The sequence below is a fragment of the Somniosus microcephalus genome, unplaced genomic scaffold, assembly GCF_052327205.1.
Source record: "Somniosus microcephalus isolate GS21.2 unplaced genomic scaffold, FLI_Smic_1.0 scaffold1353, whole genome shotgun sequence".
Taxonomy (NCBI): Eukaryota; Metazoa; Chordata; class Chondrichthyes; order Squaliformes; family Somniosidae; genus Somniosus; species Somniosus microcephalus.
In genome coordinates this window covers 5160-29948 of record NW_028226540.1, presented here as the reverse complement: position 1 = coordinate 29948, position 24789 = coordinate 5160, and the positions used below count along the sequence as shown (strand labels likewise).

Here is a 24789-nt window from a genome sequence, read left to right as displayed (position 1 = left end):
TTCCAGCATCCACAGTATTTTGCTTTTGCTGTGCAAGTAGTACTGAGTTGCTGCCACAGTTAAACAAAGAAACATGTTTCAGCACTTTGACAGACATCCTGAAAATACATTGGGGTTGTCATTGAGCAATTACCCAGGGTGTGGTGATTTTTTCATTTTAATATGAAGGCTGGCACAGTGCATTGGGAAATCAGTGCGATCTACTGAGAGCTTACAGCCTCAGCCATGTCCCGGTTGGAAATCAGTCTGAACTTGCACACAAAGCAGTTCATTGCAATTACACATGAAATGCAACAGAAATCTTGTTCCACAGATGTACCTTGACACCAGAAAGCATAACCGTCACCAGGTAGTAGTCAGGCAGCAACAAAGCTCTCACCACACTTCCATCTCGCACATGCTCAATGATAGCTGTAAAAAACAGAAAACATTCGGTCTACATCCCTTGAACAAAGCACAATAGAAGCTTGCAATAATCCAGCACCTTTAATGTAGAAAACAAAGGTGCTTTATAGAATGGGGAAGAGGGGGGGAAAAAACTACGGGATCAATGGCAAACCCCGAGCCAAGGGGTAACCAAAATGTTAGTCAAGAAGCGACTTTTGTTTTTAATTTTTTTTTAATTAAAAAGGTGGGGAGAAGTGAGAGACGGATGGGTTCAAGGAGTGAGTTCCAGAGAGTGCATCCCAAGGCAGCTGATGGCGTGACCATCCACAGGTGAGAGAGATGAGGGAATCCACATTAAGACAGATTTGTAGGGCACGAGGTTAGAAGGTTTAAGTGATAGGGTGTGCAAAGTTATGGAGGAATTTGAAAATGGAGAATGTTAAATTCAATACTTTGTGGGACAAGAAGCAGGTGTTGATCAGGGAAGATGGGTGGGATGGACAAGCAGGACAGCATGCAGCGGGCTGAGCTTTGAACAAGTTGAAGTTTATGGTAGACGATGAGACCAGCAAGAATGATGTTGGAGCCTTGAATTAACAAAAACATGGGGGTGAGGAAAGGGTGGAGGTGGGTGATGTTGCAGAGGTGGTAATAAGCAGTCTTGGGGATGGCTTGATCCCACAACTTTCTGACTCAGGAGAGTGTGCTACCAATGAGCAACAGCTGAAATAGAAAGTGAAATCTCAGCAGTTCAAATCCAAAGTGCAGATGCCTGATCACAGTGTACATTCTCCATGCGAGACAACTAATCGGTCGGTTGTTATGTGCAGAATAAATGCTCCATAAATTTCTTAATTCAACCCTGTAACAGCCTCAGCAACTTCAAGTTAGTGGCCCAATGGCCCCATCTGCACTATAAAACTACGGTCAGATGGAATAAACAGGCAGCTAACATCAATCACAATTCTTTCCAATTTATTCGGAGTGCCACAACAGCAAGATTTCATCCAAGCTCAGTCTCTGGACCTTTTAAGAGTGTGACCGACAACAGCAGTTCCAATAGTCCCAGTACCAGATGGCATGCAGCTGCTGTGATCAGCATAGAAGCATACAGCACAGGAGGCGGCCATTCGGCCCACCTTGCCTGTGCCAGCTCTGACAGAGCTATCCAATTACTCCCACAACCCTGCATTTTCTCCCTTTGAGTATTTATACAATTCCTTTTTGAAAGTTATTATTGAATCTGCTTCCACCACCCTTTCAAGGAGTGCATTCCAGATCATAACTCAGAGTAAAGAAAAACAGTGCCCCCTGGTTACCGACCCTCCTGCCAGTGGAAACACCTCTATCAATTCTCCCCTTCACCTTCTCTGCTCCAAGGAGAACAATCCCACCTTCTCTAATCTTTTAGCAGATGTTTAGAAAAAAGCATAACCAACAGTCTAAATTTAAAGCTTCACAATAGAAGCATTTTTGTAGAAAGCAAAACTCTCAGTACATTGCACCAAACATCATCTGTAGCCAACAGTGAATAGGTGAGCTCCTCCTCATCCCATTCCCCCCTCCCCACCCAGTGCTGCTCACTAACAACCACTGCAAGACAGACAAGAAAAGCCCAGGTGGTGACTCCCTCCCTCTGGGAAAAGCAATCCACTTCTACTTGGTGTTTGGGAACCCATTACATGGGGAGAAATCACCAAGACATATCCCATCACTATCATTATGGTCTTGTGTCATTTAACCACCACAGCCATGACATCCTGAGGAGCACCTTTTGTAAACATTGTCTAAAATACTGCCAATTTGCCAGAGTTAGCCATGACTTACAGAATACAGACATCAAGAATGGAATACATTGAGCGCAGCTCAGAACTCAAAGATGAAGCATCAAAAGTTACAGCAGATGGGAAGAGTTAACCTGACTCACTAACCGTTAACTGGTTTCTGATGATTGGAGTCCACAAAATGGCGAGGATTCTCTATGGTGTATTTCAGATCTCGAATTGTGTGCGAACCACCGCCATCACCCCACATTCCCTTCTTTGCGGCTTTCGCTTGATCCTCAAGTTCACAAAGTCTGGCTTGCTCGGGGCTAAGAGGAAAATACAACACAATTAGCAGATTGGGGGGGGGGGGGGGGGGGCTTAGAAGAATAGAACTTCAGACAAAATCCTGTGCACCATTCCCCAAACCTGGTGGGCAACATGCCTCTGCCAATGTAGCTCCTGAACCTAGGAAGTATCTGCATGATCATGTTTTTTCTACACCTCATGGTCTTCCCTCGCACCAACCAATATAATGGGCTGATATTTGGAATTCATCACACGAGGAATCTGACACAAACCCATACCCCACCATTCTAGGACATAAATGGTTCCCTGATGCTTTGTACCACCTACCCCAAACTCTCTTCACAAGGACTTTAAGTCAGTTGTACAAAAATTCTATGAAGTATCACTAACCACACACATCATGCAAAACAGTACAAGGCATGAAAGAGGAGGAAACTGCTCCTCTTTTCTAAATGCTTAGCACATTTTCTCCACTCAGTCTTATTCAGACAAGTTCAATTTGGTCATTAGAAATGACTGATTAGGCTCTTAACGACTCGAGCAGTTAGCAACCATGGCAAATCCAGTCGGCAGGTCCCAGTTTCAAGCTTCAGTCATAGCCAAGTTAGCTGATCTCAGCCAGCAAAACAGTAGGCGGTGCTACAATTAATCTCAACGCCTCTGAGTTTGGAAGGGGGGGAATGCCAAGACTACCCACTCTCAAATGCTATCCAGAAAGCCCTGCTGGGAAAAAAAAAATCCAATCTGCCTTGGCTAAGTTACCCCAGTAGCCAAATGGCTCGTCAACACTCAGTGCCTAGGCTCGTACAAAGAAATGCCAGTTGGTTGAGATACCAGAGGGCTCTCTGTGCCTGTAGAACAGTGTCTCGTTAAAGAGTTCATGCTTTCAGCAGGAAGGGATAAAATTGGCAGAGAAAAAGAAAGAAAAATGTCAATTAATATTGCGCACTCCTGTGATGGATGATAACCAGGTTCCCACCCCACACCTCCAATTCCCCACACAGTGAGATTTGCAATTTCACTCAAATCACTGGAGATGCCACATCCCCACAGGAGCAGGGAGAAAGTCACCTCTCCATTTGAGAACACAGTGACGTGCTGTCAATGCAAACATATGCACATATGTTCTCAGAGGGAGAGAATTTGGAGGGGGGGGGGGGGGCGGCGCAGCAGACAAGAGGGGACAGAACCAAGAAATGAGGGATAATTGCAGCACCATTTGCAGTTCTTGCATGAAGCAGTTTAATTTAAAAAGCTATTGAGTTTTCCTTAAATCAACCCCACAATGTACAAAGGCAGCAAGATGGAACAAAAAAAACAATCTTCACCCATATAAATGCCTGCAGACCATTACTTCTGCCCACACTTCGAAAGGATCTCAGCAAGTTTCAATGTACAAATCTTTGAGGGTTGAACCCTGTTGTTCAGCAGTTTTGGGACTCCCTCCTCGGGGACTGAGGCGAGGGTTCAACGCTACTGGGCCCCCTAGTCCACAGACACTTGGTTATTGATGCACTATATTATTAATACACTATTATTGACTTCAACTGGGATGAAGGGGTGGTAAAAGGGAACAATGCTGTAATCTTTTCTTCATTGCCCCGCACTCTGAACTCTCCAATCAAATTTTATTCAAGGCAATATTCATCAACCTCAAAACCAATTTACATTTGCTGGAGAGAAGGAAAGAAAAAACTAAACCAAAGGGGAAACAAGTTGGCATTTTAAGCCAACAACCGCTGCTTTTTACCTTGCCCCTCCCGAGTTAGAAAGTCCAATGTTACCCTATAGATTATGGAGGGTAGGGAGAGCACAAAAGATCCTCAGTTTCTTCCAATTCATCAAGTTTTTTTTCTCAAATATATAAAGTACTCACTTTGTTCCTCGAATTCCTTCTCTACGCACTGCAACCAATCCCTCAGTTAACAACGATTCTGCAATGTTCTCCCCTGTTGTATCTGAATTACCAAAAGCATGACATTAAAAAACATTTCACAGTCCATTAATTCAGAAAACAATGCCGCAGAAAACAGTAATCGAGAAACCAAGCATGAGCCTTGTATGAAGATTCATCCAGCAGTAATTAGGTAGGTTTTATAAAATATTCAAGAGAATCAGAAATGTCTGGATTGGGTTGGATTAATTGAAGGCCACAACAGCGTTAGTGTCATGGTATGTGGGAGGGACCGGGATTAATGAGCCAAGTATCCTTCCCCACGGTTTATGTTCTATTCCAAATAAACAGACACTTCAAAAACAAATCTATTTTTGCATTAAATGCCATATTAATGGGCTCCAAACATACATTTTAATAAATTCTATCAATGATACAACGGAGCTGCCCTACACCTAACAATCCACCACGGCCATAAACCCACCAACCGCCAGTATAGCAGGTACCCAGGAACAAGCTGCAGGCTTGCAACATAATTCAAGGATTCAAACAACTCTTTAAACAACAAAAACAAATCCCAAACAGAGAGTTTAAAAGCCAGGCATTTTCCCACATGAGAAAGGGGGAATTACCATGGACCACTTCTGGACGCTCCCAGCAATCAGTTATGAAGCATCAGTGGCAAAAGCCAGACAACTGGTGATCTGTGCTCAGTGGGTGAATGGAGTTTGACAAAAACCAAAAGAAAAAAACCCAGATACCTTGGAGCCTGGGACAGAAAGCAGACACTTGCAGGAGTAACACACACTTCACTGGTCGTTCTGAGAGTGTACAGGCATTATGGTTTTCCCCTCCCTCGTGTTCTGCTCCTTTTTAAATGGTGCTCATCGGTAATATCCTCTTGCTCTGATGAGGGGTCAACACCTGAAATGTTGATTTGTCTATTCCCTTCACATGTGCTGCTTGACCTGCTGGGTGTTTCCAGCACTTTAAAAAAAATTTTTACCTGCATCAGTTTCCATTTTAATATTTAAATCTACCCCCATCTTCCTCAGGCCCATTGCAAGCCAACTGTTGCATGGAGACCATTTTGTACTGCTCACTCCACAGGAAGTTTTAGGAACATGGGAACAGGAGATGGCCATTCAGCTTCTCGAGCCTGTTCCACCATTCAACGAGATCATGGCTGATCTGTATCTCAACTCCATCCACCTCCCTTGGCTCCATATTCTTTTATATCCTCGGCTAGCAGAAATCTAAATCTCAGATTAAAATAATTATGATTTGAGACAACTTGGCAGCCTACTTTTCTTTTTTTTTAAATAAAAGGACAATTAAACCACAAATGTAAGGGTTTTCCCCCTAATGTTCATTCAATATTCTATTTTAATGTTCAAACTTAACAGGAACTCTTGCCATCAACTTTGACACCCTTTTTCATATCACTAGTCCTCAATTTCCACCATCAAGGCACAAGTAAGGAGTGTGATGGAATACCCTCCACTTGCCTGGATGAGTGCAGCTCCAACAACACTCAAGAAGTTCGACACCATTCAGAACAAAGCAGCCCGCTTGATCGGCACCCCATCCACCACCTTAAACATTCACTCCCTCCACCACCGGCGTACCGTGGCTGCAGTGTGTACCATCTACAAGATGCACTGCAGCAACACCTCCCAAACACATGTCCTAGAAGGACAAGGGCAGCAAGCGCATGGGAACACCACCACCTCACACACCATCCTGACTTGGAAGTATATTGCCAATCCTTCGTCACTGGGTCAAAATCCTGGAAACCCCCTACCTAACAGTGTGGGAGTACCTTCACCACACGGACTGCAACGGTTCAAGAAAGCGGCTCACCACCATCTTCTCAAGAGTAGTTAGGTATGGGCAATAAATGCTGGCCTTGCCAGCAACGCCCACATCCCATAAACGAATTTTTAAAAAATGCTAATTCAGTTCATCAACATGCTTGCACTATGATATTATTTTGCATCATAACAACTCGCTCAACTGGTTAAGCGCATTTAGCAGGCCAGTGGAGGTCAATGCTCCAAAGTTCACAAAACCTATTAAAAATTGGGTTCCACTGCGCCGAAGTCTGTGCAGTTATACCCAATTGCAGTCAATGGCGCGAGGCATTCCACCGCATAAAAGTATCGAACGAGTCCTTGTGAAATATGTTTGGAAGTCTCAAATCAGCTCTAATTGGACATAGATCTATAGCACAACACGAATGACAATTTGTTGCAAGTTAGCACTGAATTTGAATACATGAAAATAGGGCAAGAATAGACCAACAGGCCCTCCTGTGGGACAGGGCTAGCATTGAGAAGTCTGACAGTATAATGAATCACAGCTAATAATTCTTACTCCTTGGGGGGGGGGGGGACAAAAAACAAACGGGAAAGGGGCAATTTAAAGAAAAATTCAGGAACACTCCTCCCACAACTCCAGAAGGCAATCAAAGCACCAAAAGAGCAGTTACCCTCGAGTCCATCAGTAGGTGGATTTAATTACCACGTCCTCCCTGGATATGCCACACTTGTCACTCTTAGCAAGACAGTAAAAAGTGAGGATGGGTGTCGATATAGGAAAGAGAGCCTGGTGTAGATGATCATTAACTTCAGACATATTACTGGACAGAGGAGAAAGCTTTCAGCACCCAGCCTCTACTTTAGTACAGTGGCACATTATTCCAGCATCTCACCTAAACGACATTCCTTAAATTCTTGCTAACATCTGAAATTGGAGCTTATGATTCTTTAAAGATCATCACCAGTATAATTTTAGACAAATCATATTGCAGTTTCAACAGGAAAATTAAATTGAGCAAAGCACAAGCCCATTAATCTTTAATTAAAAACCCCAACAGCAGCATTAGTTGAAGGTTGGGAACTTGGTACCTGCTTAAATGTCACATTTTGTTTAAAAAAAGGGGACAGTGGCCTGACTGCCATCATTGATGAGAACATTTGTCTTAGAATCACCCATAATACCAATTCTTATCCTACTTGCATCAATGAAGTAGAGAAAATCGTGCTTTGCAGCCCTGAAACAAGGCAACAGAGAGGTGACCTTAGAGGTATGATACAGTAAACTGTATAGAAAAGTGAAATCTGAAACAATGCTCCGAAATAAACTGACAAAAGTAGGTTCAAACTAGTAAATTGCAGATTTACGGTCCATGTCAGGAAGTTCTTCAGTGATCAACATATGAAATGGATTGCCAGCCTAGGAGTTGAGGCAAACAAAATAGAATCAGTTAAAATAATTGGATTCCATGATTTATTTAATTTTTGGTGATTGGGGGGGGGGGGGGGGGGTGTGCACAGTGGAAGAGAAGAATACTTTCAGGTCTTTTTGAATAGATGCCCTTTCAGCGTACATTCATCTCGTGATCGGCTTAGTAGTGTTAACTTCATAGCTCAGTAGTGGGTGGGGACCACTAGTCCATTTTGAAAGGGGAAATGAAGAACAAGGAGCAAAAAAGCAGCACAGCCTGCCATAACTTGGCAGCAGCAAAATGTATGGCAGTGAGGAGCCAGGTAAAGAAAAAACCAGACAATTGTGCAAATACTGTTCTGAAACTTAGCAGCCAATTACTACTCTCTTTAATCGTAGTAGCATCCCACCCTATAGGCCTCGACTCATCTACATTTATCAAAAGAATTACTGGAACTGGTCCCAGCCATTGGGCACCAAGAATTAAAAGGACAACAAAGAAGTAAACTAAGGTTATAATTTAATTAAGATGACGAGGTTACCAAACAAGTTACTTGTGTGAATTATCTGAACTCCTGATATACAAGGCATAAAGTTTAGTATCTATATTTTCATTAAGGCAATCAGTTCATTGAATATGGAGATATTCCTATGCAATAGAAAAAAGGAGATGCCATTTTTATAATTATATACACACAAGGTTTGAGGATATAATCATCAGATAATTTTTTTCCCTTCCAATATACAGTGGCTGAGGGGGAGAGACAGGACAGGTTGATGCAGTTCATTCGACATCCGCAGCTTGTATAAATACTACTTCACTAACCTTTGCCCAGGTAAACCATTCCATATTCTCGACCTTGGGGAGTCTTGTACTCCACAGTGAAACACACCTCTTTTCCAATCAGTTTCTTCCTGAGAAACTCTCGAGCTGGCCAGGCCCAAGGCTGTAAAAGAGCACAAGAAATATTGTACACGAGTAACAGACTTATGGAACAACGAAGGAAGGCAAATAGCATAAAGGGGTCCAATTGACAACTAGGTGCATTTCTGAAAAGGGAAATCTACAAATTTAGTAAAATTCAGGTTTGTAATTAATTCAGGCTTGTTAGACCCAATGGCTAAGGTTTTTTTCCCCTCATTTATAAGAATTTGTATGACAATTATTCTGGAACATATAAAGCTAGCACTGAGCAGAAAGTGTATACATTACATACATACCAATTTTTTAAAAAACAACTGACCTTCCCATTCTCTTCCTGCCAAAGTTTTGGGAGGGAAGGTTTTACATAGGATATACGGCACAGAAACAGGCCATTCAGCCCAACCAGTCCATGCCAGCATTTAGTCTCCACACGAGCCCCCTCCAGTCTTTCTTCATCTAAATCTATCAGCATAATCTTCTATTCCCTTTTCTGCATTTGGGGAGGGCTAACGAGGAAAGGGAATACACATTAAATGATAGGACACTTAGTGTAGAGGAACAAAGGGACCTTGGAGTGCATGTCCACAGATCCCTGAAGGTAGCAGGCCAGGTAGATAAGGTGGTTAAGGCGGCATACGGAATGCTTGCCTTAATTAGCCGTGGCATAGAATACAAGAGCAGGGGGGTTATGCTTCAACTGTATAAAACATTAGTTAGGCCTCAGCTCGAGTACTGCATGCAGTTCTGGTCACCACATTACAGGAAAGATGTGATTGCACTAGAGGGTACAGAGGAGCGTTACAAGGATGTTGCCAGGAGTAGAGAACCTTAGCTATGGAGGAAAGACTGGATAGGCTGGGTCTTTTTTCCTTGGAACAGAGGAGGCTGAGGGGAGACCTTATTGAGCTGTATAAAATTATGAGGGGCCTAGATAGGACCTATTTCCCTTAGCAGATGGGTCAAAAACCAGGGGGCACAGATTTAAAGTAATTGGTGGAAGGTTTAGAGGGGGATTTGAGGGGAAATTTCTTCACCCAGAGGGTTGTGGGGTTCTTGAACTCTGCCTGAAAGGGTGGTAGAGGCAGGAACCCTAACCACATTTAAAAAGTACTTGGATGTGCACTTGGGATGCTCTAACCTGCAGGTCTACGGACCAAGAGCTGGGAAGTGGGGTTAGGCTGGATAGCTCTGTTGGCCGGCGCAGACACAATGGGCCAAAATGGCCTCCTTCCGTGCTGTAACTTTCTATGATTCCCCAATATGTATACCCTCGCATTTCTGGTATCATCCTTGTAAATCTTCTCTGCACCCTCTCCAGTGACTCTATCCTTTTTATAATATGGCGACCAGAACTGCACGCAGTACTCCAAGTGTGGTCTAACCAAGGTTCAATACAGGTTTAGCATAGCTTCCCTACTTTTCAATTCTAAAAGTCTAGAAACAAACCCTAGTGCTTATTTCCCTGTTCTCTCTCCCTCCTAAAAAAGAGAGAAAACAGGGAACTACAGACCAGTTAGCCTATCAGTAGTTGGGAAAATGCTAGTCTATTATAAAGGGTGTGATAACAGGACACTTAGTAAATATCAATGGGATTAGACAAAGTCAACATGGATTTATGAAAGGGAAATCGTGTTTGACAAACCTACTGGAGTTTTTTGAGGGTGTAACTGGTAGAATAGATAAAGGAGAACCAGTGGATGTGGTGTATCTGGATTTTCAGAAGGCCTTTAATAAAGTCCCACATAAGAGGTTAGTGTGCAAAATTAAAGCACATGGGATTGGGGGTAATATACTGGCATGGATTGAAAGTTGGTTAACAGACAGGAAACAGAGAAGGAATAAATGGGTCTTTTTCAGGGTGGCAGGCGGTGACTAGTGGGGTACCGCAGGGATCAGTGCTTGGGCCCCAGCTATTCATAATACATATCAATGATGATTTGGATGAGGGAACCAAATGTAATATTTCCAAGTTTGCAGACGACACAAAACTAGGTGAGATTGTGAGGAGGTGCAAAGAGGCTTCAAGGTGATCTAAACAAGTTGAGTGAGTGAGCAAATACAAGGCAAATGCAGTATAACGTGGATAAATGTGAAGTTATCCACTTCGGTAGGCAAAACAGAAAGGTAGAGTATTATTTGAATGGTGATAGATTGGAAAATGCTGATCTACAAAGGGGCCTGGATGTCCTTGTACACCAGTCACTGAAAGCAAACATGCAGGTACAGCAAGCAGTTTGGAAGGCAAATGGTACATTGGCCTTCATTGCAAGAGGATTTGAGTACAGGAGCAAGGATGTCTTACTACAGTTATACAGGGCTTTGGTGAGACCACACCAGGAGTACTATGTGCAGTTTTGGTCTCCTTACCCAAGAAAGGATGTACTTGCCATAGAGGGAGTGCAGCAAAGGTTCACCAGACTGATTCCTGGGATGGCAGGACTGTCATATGAGGAGAGATTGGGTCAACCAGGCCTGTATTCCGTTTAGAAGAATGAGGGGATCTCATTGAAACGTATAAAATTCTGACAGGGCTAGACAGACTGGATGCAGGGAGGATGTTTCCCCTAGCTGGGGGGTCTAGAACGAGGGGGTCACAGTCTCAGGATACAGGGTAGGATATTTAGGGCTGAGATGAGGAGAATTTTTTTCACTCAGATGGTGGTGAATCTGTGGAATTCTCTACCACAGAAGGTTGTGGAAGCCAAGTCACTGAATATATTTAAGAAGGAGATAGATAGGTTTAGACACAAGGCATCAAGGGGTATGGGGAGAGAGCGGAAATATGGTATTGAGATAGAGGATCAGCCATGATCATATTGAAATGGTGGAGCAGGCTCGAAGGGCCAAATGGCCTACTCCTGCTCCTATTTTTCTATGTTTCTATGTTTTCTATGCTTTATTTGCTTTTTTATGGCCTTGCTAACCTGTGTCCCAACTTTTAGTGATGTGTATTTGTACTCAGAGATCCCTTTGTTGCTCTACCCCACCTAGACTCTCACCCTCCAAGTGATGTGACCTCCCTATTCTTCCTACCAAAATGTAATACCTTACATTAATCTGTGTTGAACTTCATCTGCCAATTATATGCCCATTCTGCAAGTTTATTAATGTCCTCCTGTAAGTGTCAGTTGTGGCTCAGTTGGTAGCACACGCGCCTCTAGGTCAGAAGGTTGTGGGTTCAAGTCCCACTCCAAGGACTTGAGCATATAAATCTAGTGCAGTGCTGAGGGAGTGCTGCACTGTCAGATGTGCAGTCTTTCGGATGAGATGTTAAACCATTTTAAACCCCGTCTGCTCTCAGGTGGACGTAAAAGATCCCATGGTACTATTTCAAAGAGAAGTAGGGGCGTTAACCCCAGTGTCCTGGCCAATATTTATCCCTTAATCAACATAACAAAAACAATCACATTGCTGTTTGTGGGAGTTTGCTGTGTGCAAATAGGCTGCCACGTTTCCCACATTACAACAGTGACCACACTCCAAAAGTATTTCATTGGCTTTAAAGCGCTTAGAGACGTCTGGTGGTCATGAAAGGCGCTATATAAATGCAAGTCTTTCTTTAATTTGTTGCAGTCTTCCTCAGTATTGACAACCACCTGGTCTAGCCCCCTTCTTAAATATAGGTACAGGTAGACTATCCTTTATCCGAAAACCTCGGGACCAGCCGAGTTTCGGATAAAGGAGAATTTCGGATTTCGGAAGGTGGGTCGGCGGGGGGTCGTGCGCATGACTTACGCTGACACTCAGCGTAAGTCAGTCGGGGTCGGCGGGGGGGTCGGCGGTTGTCGGGGTCGGCGGTTGTCGGGGCTGGCGGGGTCAGCGGCGGCGGCGGTTGTCGGGTCCGCGGGGGGGGTCGGCGGTTGTCGGGGTCCGCGGGGGGGGGGGGGGGGGGGGGGGGGGGTCGGCAGTTGTCGGGGCTGGCGGGGGGTCGTGCGCACGACTTACCCTTTATCCGAACTTCCGCAACCGGAACCCTCTAAAAACCCGAAGGTTTTTTCGTTCAGCGTAAGTCGTACGCACGACTTACGCTGAACGAAAAAACCTTCGGTTTTTAGAGGTTTTCGGAAGTCCGGATAAAGGGTAGTCTACCTATATTACGTTAGCTATCCTCCAGTCCTCTTGCACTACACCTTTTTCTAACATTATTAAGTGTAGTAATGCTTCTGCTATCTCTTCCCTCAATTCTTTTAAAATGCGTGGATGCAATCCATCCAGACCAGGGGTTTTATCCGGAGTTTGATTAGTTTATTTAATATTTCCCCTTTTTTATTTTTAAATGCACTTACCTCATTACTAATTGCATCATCCAATGTCATGTCCACCTGCTCTATCTCCGTTAAATACTGAAGCAAAATAATTTAATATTTCTGCCACCTCTCTATCATTAGCTGTGGTATTATCTTGTCTGCCCCTTAATGACCCTATTCCCATCCCAACCTTCCTTTTTTTTTTTTAAAATTGATGTGCCTATAAAATATTTTGCTATTTTGTTTTATGTTCCTGATAATTTAATTTCATAGTTCCTCTTTGCCTCCCTAATTGTTTTTTTGACTTCTCCCCTAATCTTTAAATATTCTCCCTTCTCATGCACTCCCCTGCTGTCCATGTACTTAATGTATGCCTCTTTCCATAACTTCAATTGTTCCCTTATGGCTTTATTCATCCATGTCTAAGGCATACAGCAAGGCAGGTATCACTGCTGCTCTGTAGACCAGGAGCTTAGTGCCGGTTTTGAGGTCCTGGTCTTCAAACACTCCCTTCCTCAGGCGACCGAAGGCTGCACTGACACACTGAAGGCGGTGTTGGACTTCGTCGTCGACGTCTGCCCTTGTTGACAGTCGGCTCCCGAGGTATGGCAAGCAGTCCACGTTGTCCAAGGCCATGTCGTGGATTTTGATAATCGGGGGCAGTACTGTGTGGCGGGGGCAGGTTGGTAGCGGACTTTTGTCTTACGGATGTTTAGTGTAAGGCCTATGCTCCCGTATGCTTCGGTGAAGGTGTTGACGACGGTTTGGAGTTCGACCTTCGAGTGAGCGCAGACGCAAGCGTCATCTGCATACTGTAATTCGACGACAGAGGATGGGACGACCTTGGATCTGGACTGGAGGCGACGGAGATTGAACAGTTTCCTGTTTGTACTGTAAATGAGCTCCACTCCAGTGGGGAGCTTACTGAGGGTGAGATGGAGCATTGCAGCAAGGAAGATCGAGACCATGTACAGCAGGCACCTCAAAGCACTGGAAAGGTACCACCAACGCTGCCTCCGCAAGATCCTGCAAATCCATTGGCAGGATAGGGGCACCAATGTCAGTGTTCTTGCTCAGGCCAACATCCCCAGCATCGAAGCTTTGACCACACTCGATCAGCTCCGATGGACGGGTCACATTGTCCGCACGCCCGATGAGACTCCCAAAACAAGCACTCTACTCGAAGCTCCGGCATGGCAAGAGAGCCCCAGGTGGGCAGAGGAAACGCTTCAAGGACACCCTCAAAGCCTCCTGGAAAAAGCGCAACATCCCCACCGACACCTAGGAATCCCTGGCCCAAGACCGCACAAAGTGGAGAAGCATCCGGGAAGGCGCCGAACACAGTCTCTTCGTCAGAAGCAAGCGGAAGCCAAGCGCAAGGAGCGCACGTCAACCCAAGCACCCCACCCACCCGCCCCTTCAACCACCGTCTGCCCCACCTGTGACAGAGACTGTAGGTCCCGCATTGGACTCAGTCACCTGCGAACTCATTTTTAACGTGGAAGCATGTCATCCTCAGTTCCGAGGGACTGCCTAAGAAGATTCATCCATAGAGTCTCATTATTGTTTAGTTTGTTCTTTCCTTTTAGCGGAACAAATCCTGATCAGCATTCCCCATATTAAACCGTATTAGTTCATTAAAGTGCAAGGCAGCTTTCTCTGGACTTGGAAGACAACAAAAGACCCAATTATCAGCATCAGCTCGGCTCACTTAGTGGCACTTTCACCTCAGAATCAGAAGGCTCAAGTCCAGGTCCTGAGCACAATCTTGGCCGATGCTCATTTCAGCACCAAGGGAGTATACAATTATAAAGATATTAAACCGATGCCCCAGTTGCCCACTCCAGTGGTGCATATGAATGTTAAAGATCCCCTGGCACTATTCAGAGGCAGGAGTTCATCTGACCAGCATTCCTCCCTCAACCAACACCATCAATCGGCTCACGGTTGTGTGGAAACATTTGTAAAAAGGGCTGCTGCATTTGCCTTCATAATCCTCACTGCACTTCTCTATGCAAAGCACTTTGAAATGTGATAAAAAGTTCAACCCAAGTGCAAGTTATGTTTTTAAAACCGTATTCAATACTTTCACACCTCAAAAGTCACTGATGTGGCTTCAGGTGACAACCATACTTCCTCAAAGAAATGACTTGCTCAGACCACAAGTTGAAAAAGCCACATAACTATTATACAGCAGTGGCTTGTAAACATCTAACTGAAAGAATTGCCCAACGCTTAACAGAGCCACTCATCTACTTACTGTACATCTTTTACATCTCCTGGCAATACCACTACATTGAACAATTAACTTTTGTAATAGACCCATCTAACTGGTGCTACTGACACAAGTACAGTAATTGAAGGGCATGGTTTGTACCCTTTTATTCTTTCAAGTATATGATGCCAGCCCCAGCCAAAAAGGGCAGGGTACTAGACATCTGCTCTGAAGTAGACCAAAAGAGTGCCAGGCTCAATCTCATTTTGCTTTCCCGGGAAGGAAGTAACTGACCTCTTCTCAGCACATCCCAAAATCAGTGCTCCAGCAAGTCAACCACTGCAAGTGAAAATCCACCTCTATTACTGTGGCACTGAGTATTGGTGGGATCCACTAACATCCCACCATGCTATCTTGGACACTATGGGCATCTGTTGGGAACATTAAGACTATATTCTACCACAGCAAATCATGTGACTATTTTAGTAACTATTTTAAAGAAATCAAAACAAGCCAGCAATGTTCCCTGTAAGCTGCACTTTGTTCTGCACAGCCTGTTTCTTTTAATGCACAGTCCCTTTAAATTTCTGCAGATGGGCAGTATTTACAATGTAAAAGCCAATCAGCAGCCTGGGCAGGACCTTTCAGATTCAGTAAGCAGGAATTGAGCATTATATCCAAATGATCACTGCATGGTGGTTCCAATGTACCTCCTCAATAGCATACATCAAGTGCCAATCTGGAGAGTACAGCTTTTTGTTACCTGCTAGTCAAACCACAAGAGCTTTAATTCAAAAGCACTTCACATAGAACGAATTATTTCAATAGTGCAATGGGTAGGTACTATGTAATAATCACAACAGCCATTTTACACATAGTAAATCCCACAAACAGTAATGAGATGAATAACCAGTTGAGGGGAAGCAGTTAGGGTAGTGGAAGAACCCCCTGCTTTTCAAACTATGCCATAGGATCTTTCAGAAGTACCCTAACAATGCTCACTGCATTTAATAGGAACACACAACAGTAAGTGAATAGATTCCTGGCTAACAAAGGGGAATCCAAAGATCTTCTATAAGCATATTAACAGTAAAAGGGTCGTCAGAGGAGCGGTGGGGCCAATTAGGGACCAAAATGAAGAACTATTGGTGGAGGCAGAAGCATGGCTTCTGTGTTTACCAAGGAAGAGGACTTTGCTAAAGCTATGGTAAGTGAGGAGGTTGTTGGGATACTAGATGAGATAAAAATAGATAAAGAGGAGATACTGGACAAGCTGGTGGTAATTAAAGGAGATAAATCACCCGGTCCGGATGGGATGCATCCTAGGTTACAGAGGAAAGTAAGGGTGGAAGTTGCGGAGGTGCTGGCCTCAATCTTCCAATCCACCTTGGATATAGTGGTGGTGGTGCCAAAGGACTGAGGATTGCAAATGTTATACACCCTTGTTCAAAAAAGAGGGTAAGGATAAACCTGGCAATTGTAGGCCAGTCAGTTTAGTGTTGGTGGTGGGAAACGTTTAGAAACAATAATCCAGGAGAAAATTAATAGCCACTTGGACAAGCATGGGCTTAACAGATTTGCTGAGGGCAAATCATGTTTGACTAACTTGATTTGAGTTTTTTTGATGAGGTAACAGAGAGGGTTGATGAGGGCAGTGCTTTTGATGTGTATATGGGCTTTCAAAAGGTGTTTGATAAAGTACCATACATTAGGCTGGTTAGCAAAATTGACACCCATGGGATAAAAGGGGCAGTAGCAGCATGGCTACAAAATTGGCTACAGGATAGAAAACAGTTGTGGTGAATGGCTGTTTTTCAGACTGGAGGGAGGTATACAGTGGTGTCCCCCAAGGTTCATTACTGGGACGACGGCTATTTTTGATGTACATTAATGACTTGGACTTGGGGGTACAGGGCACAATTTCAAAATCTACAGATGACGCGAAACTTGGAAGTGTAGTAAACAGTGAGGAAGATAGTAATAGACTTCAAGACAGAGACAGGCTGGTGGAATGTGCAGACACATGGCAGATGAAATTCAATGCAAAGAAGTGTGAGGTGATAAACTTTGGTAAGATGAGGAGAGACCATATACACTAAATGGTACAATTTTAAAGGGGGTGCATGGAGAGAGACCGACCAGGGGGGTACTTGTGCACAAACCTTTGAAGGTGGGAGGGCAGGTTAACAAAGTAGTTAATAAAGTATATGGGATCCTGGGCTTTAGAGAGGCATGGAGTACAAAAGCCAGGAAGTTATGCTAAACCAAAATAAAACACTAGTTCGGCCCCAGCTGGAGAACCTCTCCCAGCCCAGCCTCCTAATCTATTTCATTCCCTGTGCCTCTAGTCTTGATAAAGGGTTTTGACCCAAAACGTTGACTCTAATTTCTCTCCACAGATGTTGCCTGGCCTGCTGAGTTTTTCCAGCATTTTCTGTTATTCCGGATTTCCAGCATCTGCAATATTTTGCTATAAGACTAAGAGATTTGATAGGTGTTTAAAATCATGACGGATTTATGAAGAAACCATTTCCAATGGCTGAAGGGTCAATAAATAACAAGGGCACAAATTTAAAGCGATTGGCAAAAGAACCAGAGGCGACATGAGGAAAAACTTTTTTATGCAACAAGTGGTTAGGATTTGGATTGCACTGCCTGATAGGGTGGTGGGTACAGATTCAATGGTAGCTTTCAAAAAGGGAATTTGATAAATATTTGAGAAAAAATTGCAGGGATATGGGGAAATAGCAGGGGATGGGACTAACTGGATTGCTCTTCGAAAGAGCCGGTGCAGACTCGATGGGCCAAATGGCCACCTTCTGTGCTGTACTATACTATGATTTCTGTGATTCTATACATCATCCTGGCAGAACAATGCCGAATTTAAGAAGTATTTTTCCTTGCTAAGCCATGCATGAAATCCCACGAATGCAGATCTACTGCAATGTTAGTACTAACTGGGGTAATTTAGCCATTAATGTTCCACACTTAATGGCTCACCCAAGACTGACGATAACTGGCCTCTTTAGCCAATTGCATTCTTGGAATTTACCCCCCCACCACAAACACTACATTTCAGAAACATTGCATAAACTCTGTTGTGCCTCTTTAAATGAATGCAAGGCATCGGTGGTTCGTTCACACTATGACCCAGACAGGTAAACTAACTAGACTAGTACTTGTTCTCAAATAAGAAAAAAAAAAGTGTCCAAATCCTTGTCAAAACTAACATTAGCACTTCAGTTTCTGTTTCAAGACTATTTCTGGCTGCCAAGGAAAAAATTAACTGGAGCATGGGAAACCCTACTTACAATGACCAAATGTACCTCAACCATGAGTTACTGAGGGCACCATCTTGCATTTCTAACCAAGGAGGATGTTAAATAATACAAGTTTTCTCAAGGAGTGGAAAGGACAAAGATAAAGGGAGGAAACCACAAAAAAAATTTGAAAACCAAAGGCCTGGATTTTGCAGTCAATGGCGAAGTGATGCTACTCGCCGCTGATCTCGAAGAAAGCTGCCCACAAAGTTTTAGCGGGCTCAGTGGCATCTATTTCCCCTTTTTCAACCTGACTTTCCATTTGGCACCATCTATAGGGGAACTGTAGCGTCCAGCAACAGTGATGTCATCAAGCAGGCTGAGCAGCCAATCACAGAGGAATTATCAGATAGCAAACCAGGAAGTAAAAAGCAGGTTTCATCATTCACTTTTTAATAATTTTACAGAAAGTGAAATAAAGATTGGACATACACATGGGATTAAGGTAAAAGCCAAAATAACAAAAAAAATTAAAAGTCTATTGAATTTTTATCATGGAATAGAGAAAATGACACTCTACAATATAAAATTCATTTTTCAGGGCCAGAGAGGTTGTTGAGCAGTAATTATGACTTAGTACACCGTTTAAAAACTCAGTTACACCTCATAAGGCTTAACTTTTTCAAGGGTTGTTATAGGGAGAATAACGTGTAAAAAGTTGATGTTCATGTCAAATCAGTGATTTCTAATTGATTCCATCTGCGAGGACTGCAACACTGCAACCTGTGGAGGAGCAGGGTATCACTGAAAGCCAGATTTCTGCATTTAACTCTTCATCACGGACAGCAGGCGTTGCTGTCAGTTTTACAGAGTAATGATGGCGAACGCTGACAGTTTTGCCAGCATTACAACCGCAAATTCCAGGCCAATGATGCTCATCACTGTGGTCCTAGGTTATGCACTGCTCAAACACAATGAGTTTTACTTGAGTGCAAGATCCAACATTTCATGAGCATTAACAGCCACAGGGGTGAGCACACCTCAGTTACATAGCCATATCAACACAATAAATAAAAGGCTCTTACAAACACACGGGTCAATGAGGAAGTGTTACTCAAAAATTCTAACCATAAAATTTCGAATGAGGTTCAGAGGTTGGTAAAGCCTCTAGTTAGCACCTTTTCAGCTACCGATGTCACTCATGATGTTAGGACATGGCCACCTCAAATGAAATATACTCGGAACAAAATTACTTTTCCCCCAAACATAAAAGTTACATCAGCAGAAAAACTCAACAGGTCCAATGACATTTCCAGACAGTTGCTGAGATCAAATTTTTAGATTTATGCCACTTGAATTCTAATCATACTATACATCACTTCCTGTATGACTACTCAAAAACAGCAGCAGTCTCTAGCAAAAAAACCCCACTATTGTCAGATAAACAGAAACTGCAAGAAATACACAGGAAGTCAATCGTCATTTGAAAAGGGAATGATGATACATTAATTGTTTTTGGATGGGACCCCTCAGCAGAACTCATTTCCTCTGTAGTTGCAATCACCCAAAATATTAAACCACCTTTCTTTTTCAGATGCTAACTTATCTGCAGTGCATTTCCAGCATTTTTCAGTTTAAAGGCCCTTCCCAACTTGCTAAGAAACTGGTATAAATATTTAAGGAAGGAGCGTTGGGAAAATCAGGTTGGAGGTCAGGTGAAAACCAGAGGAACCCAGTGGCAGGAGCTGTAATCCAAACCACGAAACATCAGCACAACGGAAAAATATTCCTCCTTCTCAACAAACTATCACTGACATTTTAATGTCTAAATATTTCCAAATGGTGAATTCAACGTACGATGATCTTTACAAATGCAACAAGGCAATATGAACAAACATGAACAAACCAATATAGCACTCCTTCGTATACCACCACCTCACCCGCCGCACCCCCAACACACTTTTTAAAATCAAAAAGCTCTTTAATTTACTTTTGCACTGCAAAACCTTAATCCAACCTCAAACAGGCAATTAGAATTCCGACCAGATCACAGAATTCCTTAAACATAGGGTCAGAGTGAATTAAAACATCGATGCATTAACTAGCTCAAACCCCACTCAAGAATGTAAGACCAGAAACACATGTAAAAGCCTAAAACCAACCACGGAGCCCGACCACACCTGGAATTCATCACCAACTGGTCTTCATATACACACATTTTTCCTCCACCTGATTTCTACTTTAATACAAAGAAACAGCAGAAGTCTGTCAAGATAACTGGATCACGTAGGCAAGGCAGAAGCTGGTAAATAAACCTCCACTGCAATGTCACAGGGACAAAAGAACAACTGGCAAGTCAGAGCATTTTGCACCTATACCATGCTTTGAACAGTAACGCTCCTCTTCCATCACTGACCCTATCGAGAGTTTGATACAATAGTAGCACAGTGCAGCAAATCAACACACAGCATCTCTCATGCCCCAGTTTTAGCTACATTGCTGTGGGGGGCCACAAAGTGGGTAAAGTAATTCTCCACAAAGGAGGAGCAAGAAGGGTTCTCATCCTGTGCACTGGCAGTGTTAGCAGAGGTTAGGGAGCAAGCTGTCAGCACATCTATCTCTCTCTCTCTCTCTCTCTGCACCCCCCCCCCAAATTGTGAAGTTATATTTTCTTCTGGTTCTTGTCTGAAAACCCAAGTGAATAGAAACAATTAAAAATGATCCAATCACCCCAAAGGCTCAATGGGCAATACATCACATGGCATTGTACTGAGTGAAATGTACCAGCAAAATCACTGGTTTGCATTGGGATGGCCAAACTCAGGGAATGTAAAGAACTGGCTTCATCATCAGGACTAAGGAGGAAGGGGGCAAAAAGAAAGAAAATATGCACAGCCTACAGAATTCTTATATCTGATCACTATTCACTGACCCATGCTGGAATTGATCATGTGGGCAGGATCGAATCTAGCCGTTATGCCTCTATGGTCAAATAGCCTGCTGGCACTTATTCAAACTCAGAACAAGGGCCTTCGGTAAAATACCAGGAGGCCAGTGCTGCCCTAACATTTGTATCACAGTATAGATACTGCCTTCAGGAAAGCATTTGCAAGGGATAAAATGGGAAAAGGCTTTTACAATGGCAATATAAGCTAAATGGTAGTTTTAAGGGGGTGCAGGAACAGGGAGACCTGGGGTGTATGTACACAAATCTTTGATGATGGCAGGTCAAGGTGAAAAGGCTGTTTAGAAGCAGAGAAGTAAGGAAGTTAAGCTAAACACTGGTTAAGCCTCAGCATGGTATCCAATTCTGGACACCACACTTCAGTAACAATGTCAAAGCCTTAGATATGGTGAAGAGATTTACTAGAATGTAACAGGGAACTGGGACTTCAGTTACATGGAGAAACTAGAGAAGCTGGGATTGTTCTCCTTAGAGGGGGGAAGAAGGTTAAGGGGAGATTTAATAGGTCTTCAAAATCAAGAAGGCTTTTGATAGAGTAACTAAAGAGAAACTGCTTCCAGTGGCAGAAGTGTTGGTAACCAAAGGACACAGATTTAAAGTAATTGGCAAACGAACCAGAGGCGAGAGGAGGAGAATTTTTTAACATAACAAGTTATGATGATCTGTAATGCACTGCCTGAAAAGGGTGACTGAAGCAGATTCAATAATAACCTTCAAAAGGGCCAAATGGCCACCTTTTGTGCTATATCATTCTATGATTCTATGATGCAAAATGTATTGAAGAAACATCGATGGAAGTGGGAATGGGAGGTGGGGGGAACTACCACCAGAGACAGTAAAGCACAAAACAAAATATGCTTTCACTTGCATATAGTACAGGAAACTTTGCGCTATCCGGCACCGAGCTGTTGCCATTCCCTCAAAACTGCCGGACAAACCAGCGTTAATGTTGAAGCATACGGAGCTTTTCAGCTCCGTATCTGGCAACAAACTGTTGCTTAGCAACAGCTTCTAATACCTTGGAAGCGTCTGTCGCTTAGCAACAGCTTCAGAGAGACTTTGAAAAAAAAAGCCACGAGAAGAAAAAAAACCTAACAAAACAGCTCCTGATTTTTGCCGGTGGCTCGAGCTTGCTGGACATTTAGCCTCCGGATAACACAAAGTTTTCTGTATCGGGATTAGCAACTTGGATACCTCAATAAGTGATTTTCTATGATTGGCCAGGACCAGCAACTCATTTTAACCTGTGTTCAAGTGTGTTAGGACAGCTTCAATGCACTAAAGCAACACCTAGTTGAATGCCACTAAATTCAAAGCTATGATTATTCTGTTGTTTTACGTTTGAACAATGAGTTTCATTTAAATTCTCAGGTGCTAAAATTATTCTAATCGGTTTCTGCAGCTTCTCGTGACAAAGTGCAAACTTGACAGCTTGAAACAGTTCCTATAATGTCTGTTTCAAACAGCATCCAGTTTGGTCTCCTGTATTTTCCTGTGATCCTTCCCACTTGCCTTTTGATGGATTATTCAAGTCTTTAAAACATATAACCAGTAAACACAGAAGAATTTTTAATGTTGAAAATCCCCATTTACCCCAGATATGCAACTCTTTTTCCTTCCAACTTCTAGCAGCTTTTTAATACAAAAAATAATTAAATAAAAACAAAACCGCAACTAGAACACAATGATTCTGATCAACTTACAAACCAGAAAGTCTCCATCTTTGAGTGATTTTACTTATTTTAAATTGGTGATGAGCAACTCCCACCTGCAAACTGCCCAACACTGCAGCACAACCTCAAAGGGAGGCTAATTTCCCAGTTCTGGAAGATATTGCACACACACAGCCTTTACATAGACCAGCAGTGATCCCCTTTCTCCTTTCACCCTCCCCAACCAAAATTTGTGCCGCATCTCTTTGAACTTGGTCTGTCAAATCAGTCAAGGTGCCATTATGTTAGTACAGCTCTGCTAATTGTTTAAGTAACCCCACAGTGTAAATGTTGTCCTGAACAGGCACACATTAAAACAAGAATTCACCTCGTCAGGAGTTTCCTTGGCTTCAGGTTGATTTGGAGCAACACGTCGTGCCAAGGCACCGGGACGAATGTTACTGAGGTTAATCTGCCGTTCGGGCGGGGGTCCTCCTCGTGGCTGGCCGCGAACAATGATTGCACCACCTGAAAGCGCCTAGGAAACAGAACAAATCCAAGAATTACATTATGAAGATATCTCTGGGAATAGATGGGTTACAGTAGTTTAGGTTTATTGGTCCAAACCAGAATCTCTGCATGCAATTTTAAAAATCTCAGCAATGAATCATGCAGCGCAAGGGGGCAAGAAACATGCCTTTGCACCGGCAAACCCTGACACAGCAGGGTTCCCAATCTCAGCTGCATCACTTTGGGAATCACCACAAGAAGCCAGTTATCCCACTATACACATTGATTTGGGGGGGGGGGGGGGGGGGTGTGCTGGAAGAGAGCAGAGGGAGAGTCATGCTCAACCTGCTCTTGGCCAACTCCTAATGGCTCTCCACATAGCACCTGTAGAGTTCGAGATGCGAGTCATCAACCTTCACAATGATGCATTGTACATGGAAATATGGCAGAAAATATGGAACTATTGTCAATAATTCCAAACAAGAAAACAGTACCCTAAAGTAATGAGACCATTGTACTCACTGGGTTTCTCTCAATGAAAGAGCGGCCAACACAGTAAATTAGTCACGCACAACAAAAAGAACAGCCAGGAGTGATAAAACACCATTCGGCCCATCAAAAATCACTCCTCTAGGCCCCCAACTCTCCCATTATAATATTCAACTGTATTTTGAGCATTCCCAATGTTTCACCTCTACTGACATGCCTACCTGTCCTCTTCTACTTTCTTGGCTTACTTTGAAGTAATAATCTGAGGTTACCCAAACCATGTTCTTTCCAGACTGTAAAACTTAACCTTCTCTAATTTTTCTTCACGGTTCCCAAATGTAATGGGAATTAACTATCTTGTTGCTGCTGCTTGTACACTTTGTGATGTGAATCAAAACAGTATTCACCATTACAGTGCATTGTGATGTCTTTGCTTAACTACTGTAGACTCATTCCATTAAGAGTTCTTTTTAAAAGGGGCTGAGACTGAAATTAAGAGCGGAGTGCAAATATGCTTCAACGGGAAAGGTTAGAATATAAGAACACGAGACAGGAGCAGGACATTCGGCCCTTCAAGCCTGTTCCTCCATTCAGTAAGATCACAGCTGATCATCTAACTCAACTCCACCTTCCCGCACTATCCCCATATCCCTTGATTCCCATAATATCCAAAAATCTATCTGTCTCGAATATACTCAACGACTGAGCATCCACAGCTCTCTGGGGTAGAAAATGCCAACAATTCACAACCCTTTGAGAATAGAAATATCTTCTCATCTCAGTCCTAAATGGCCGACCCCTTATTCTGAGACTGTGACCCCCATCATTGGCAGGGGGGGGGGGGGGGCACGCGGGGGGGAGGAGAGAGGGAAGAGAGTGGTGGAGAGGAGGAGGAGAAGAAAAGGGGAAGGAAAGAAGTGGGAAGACAACACAAAAAGTTGGGGT

At 43.3% G+C, this 24789-nt stretch overlaps 1 protein-coding gene across 1 annotated transcript; it reads right to left on the bottom strand.

Moving 5' to 3' along the window:
* Window positions 1-262: 262 nt before the first annotated feature.
* LOC147080642 (staphylococcal nuclease domain-containing protein 1-like) lies at window positions 263-23399 on the bottom strand. Its single transcript, XM_085981141.1, has 5 exons — window positions 23234-23399; window positions 8408-8528; window positions 4336-4417; window positions 2319-2479; window positions 263-411 (listed from the first exon to the last, which is right to left on the bottom strand). Exons 2-5 carry the CDS (start codon window positions 8424-8426, stop codon window positions 278-280), a joined length of 396 nt encoding a protein of 131 aa, XP_085837267.1. The 5' UTR covers window positions 8427-8528; window positions 23234-23399; the 3' UTR covers window positions 263-277.
* Window positions 23400-24789: the final 1390 nt, after the last annotated feature.

What these genes read in the sequence shown, in the direction of transcription:
- LOC147080642 (XM_085981141.1), bottom strand. An exon ending in GAAGGAATTCGAGGAACAAA is followed by an intron (nt 2,480 to 4,335) that starts GTGAGTACTTTA and finishes TTTTCCTCTTAG; the next exon opens with CCCCGAGCAAGCCAGACTTT. An exon ending in TCATCAGAAACCAGTTAACG is followed by an intron (nt 412 to 2,318) that starts GTTAGTGAGTCA and finishes TGTTTTTTACAG; the next exon opens with CTATCATTGAGCATGTGCGA.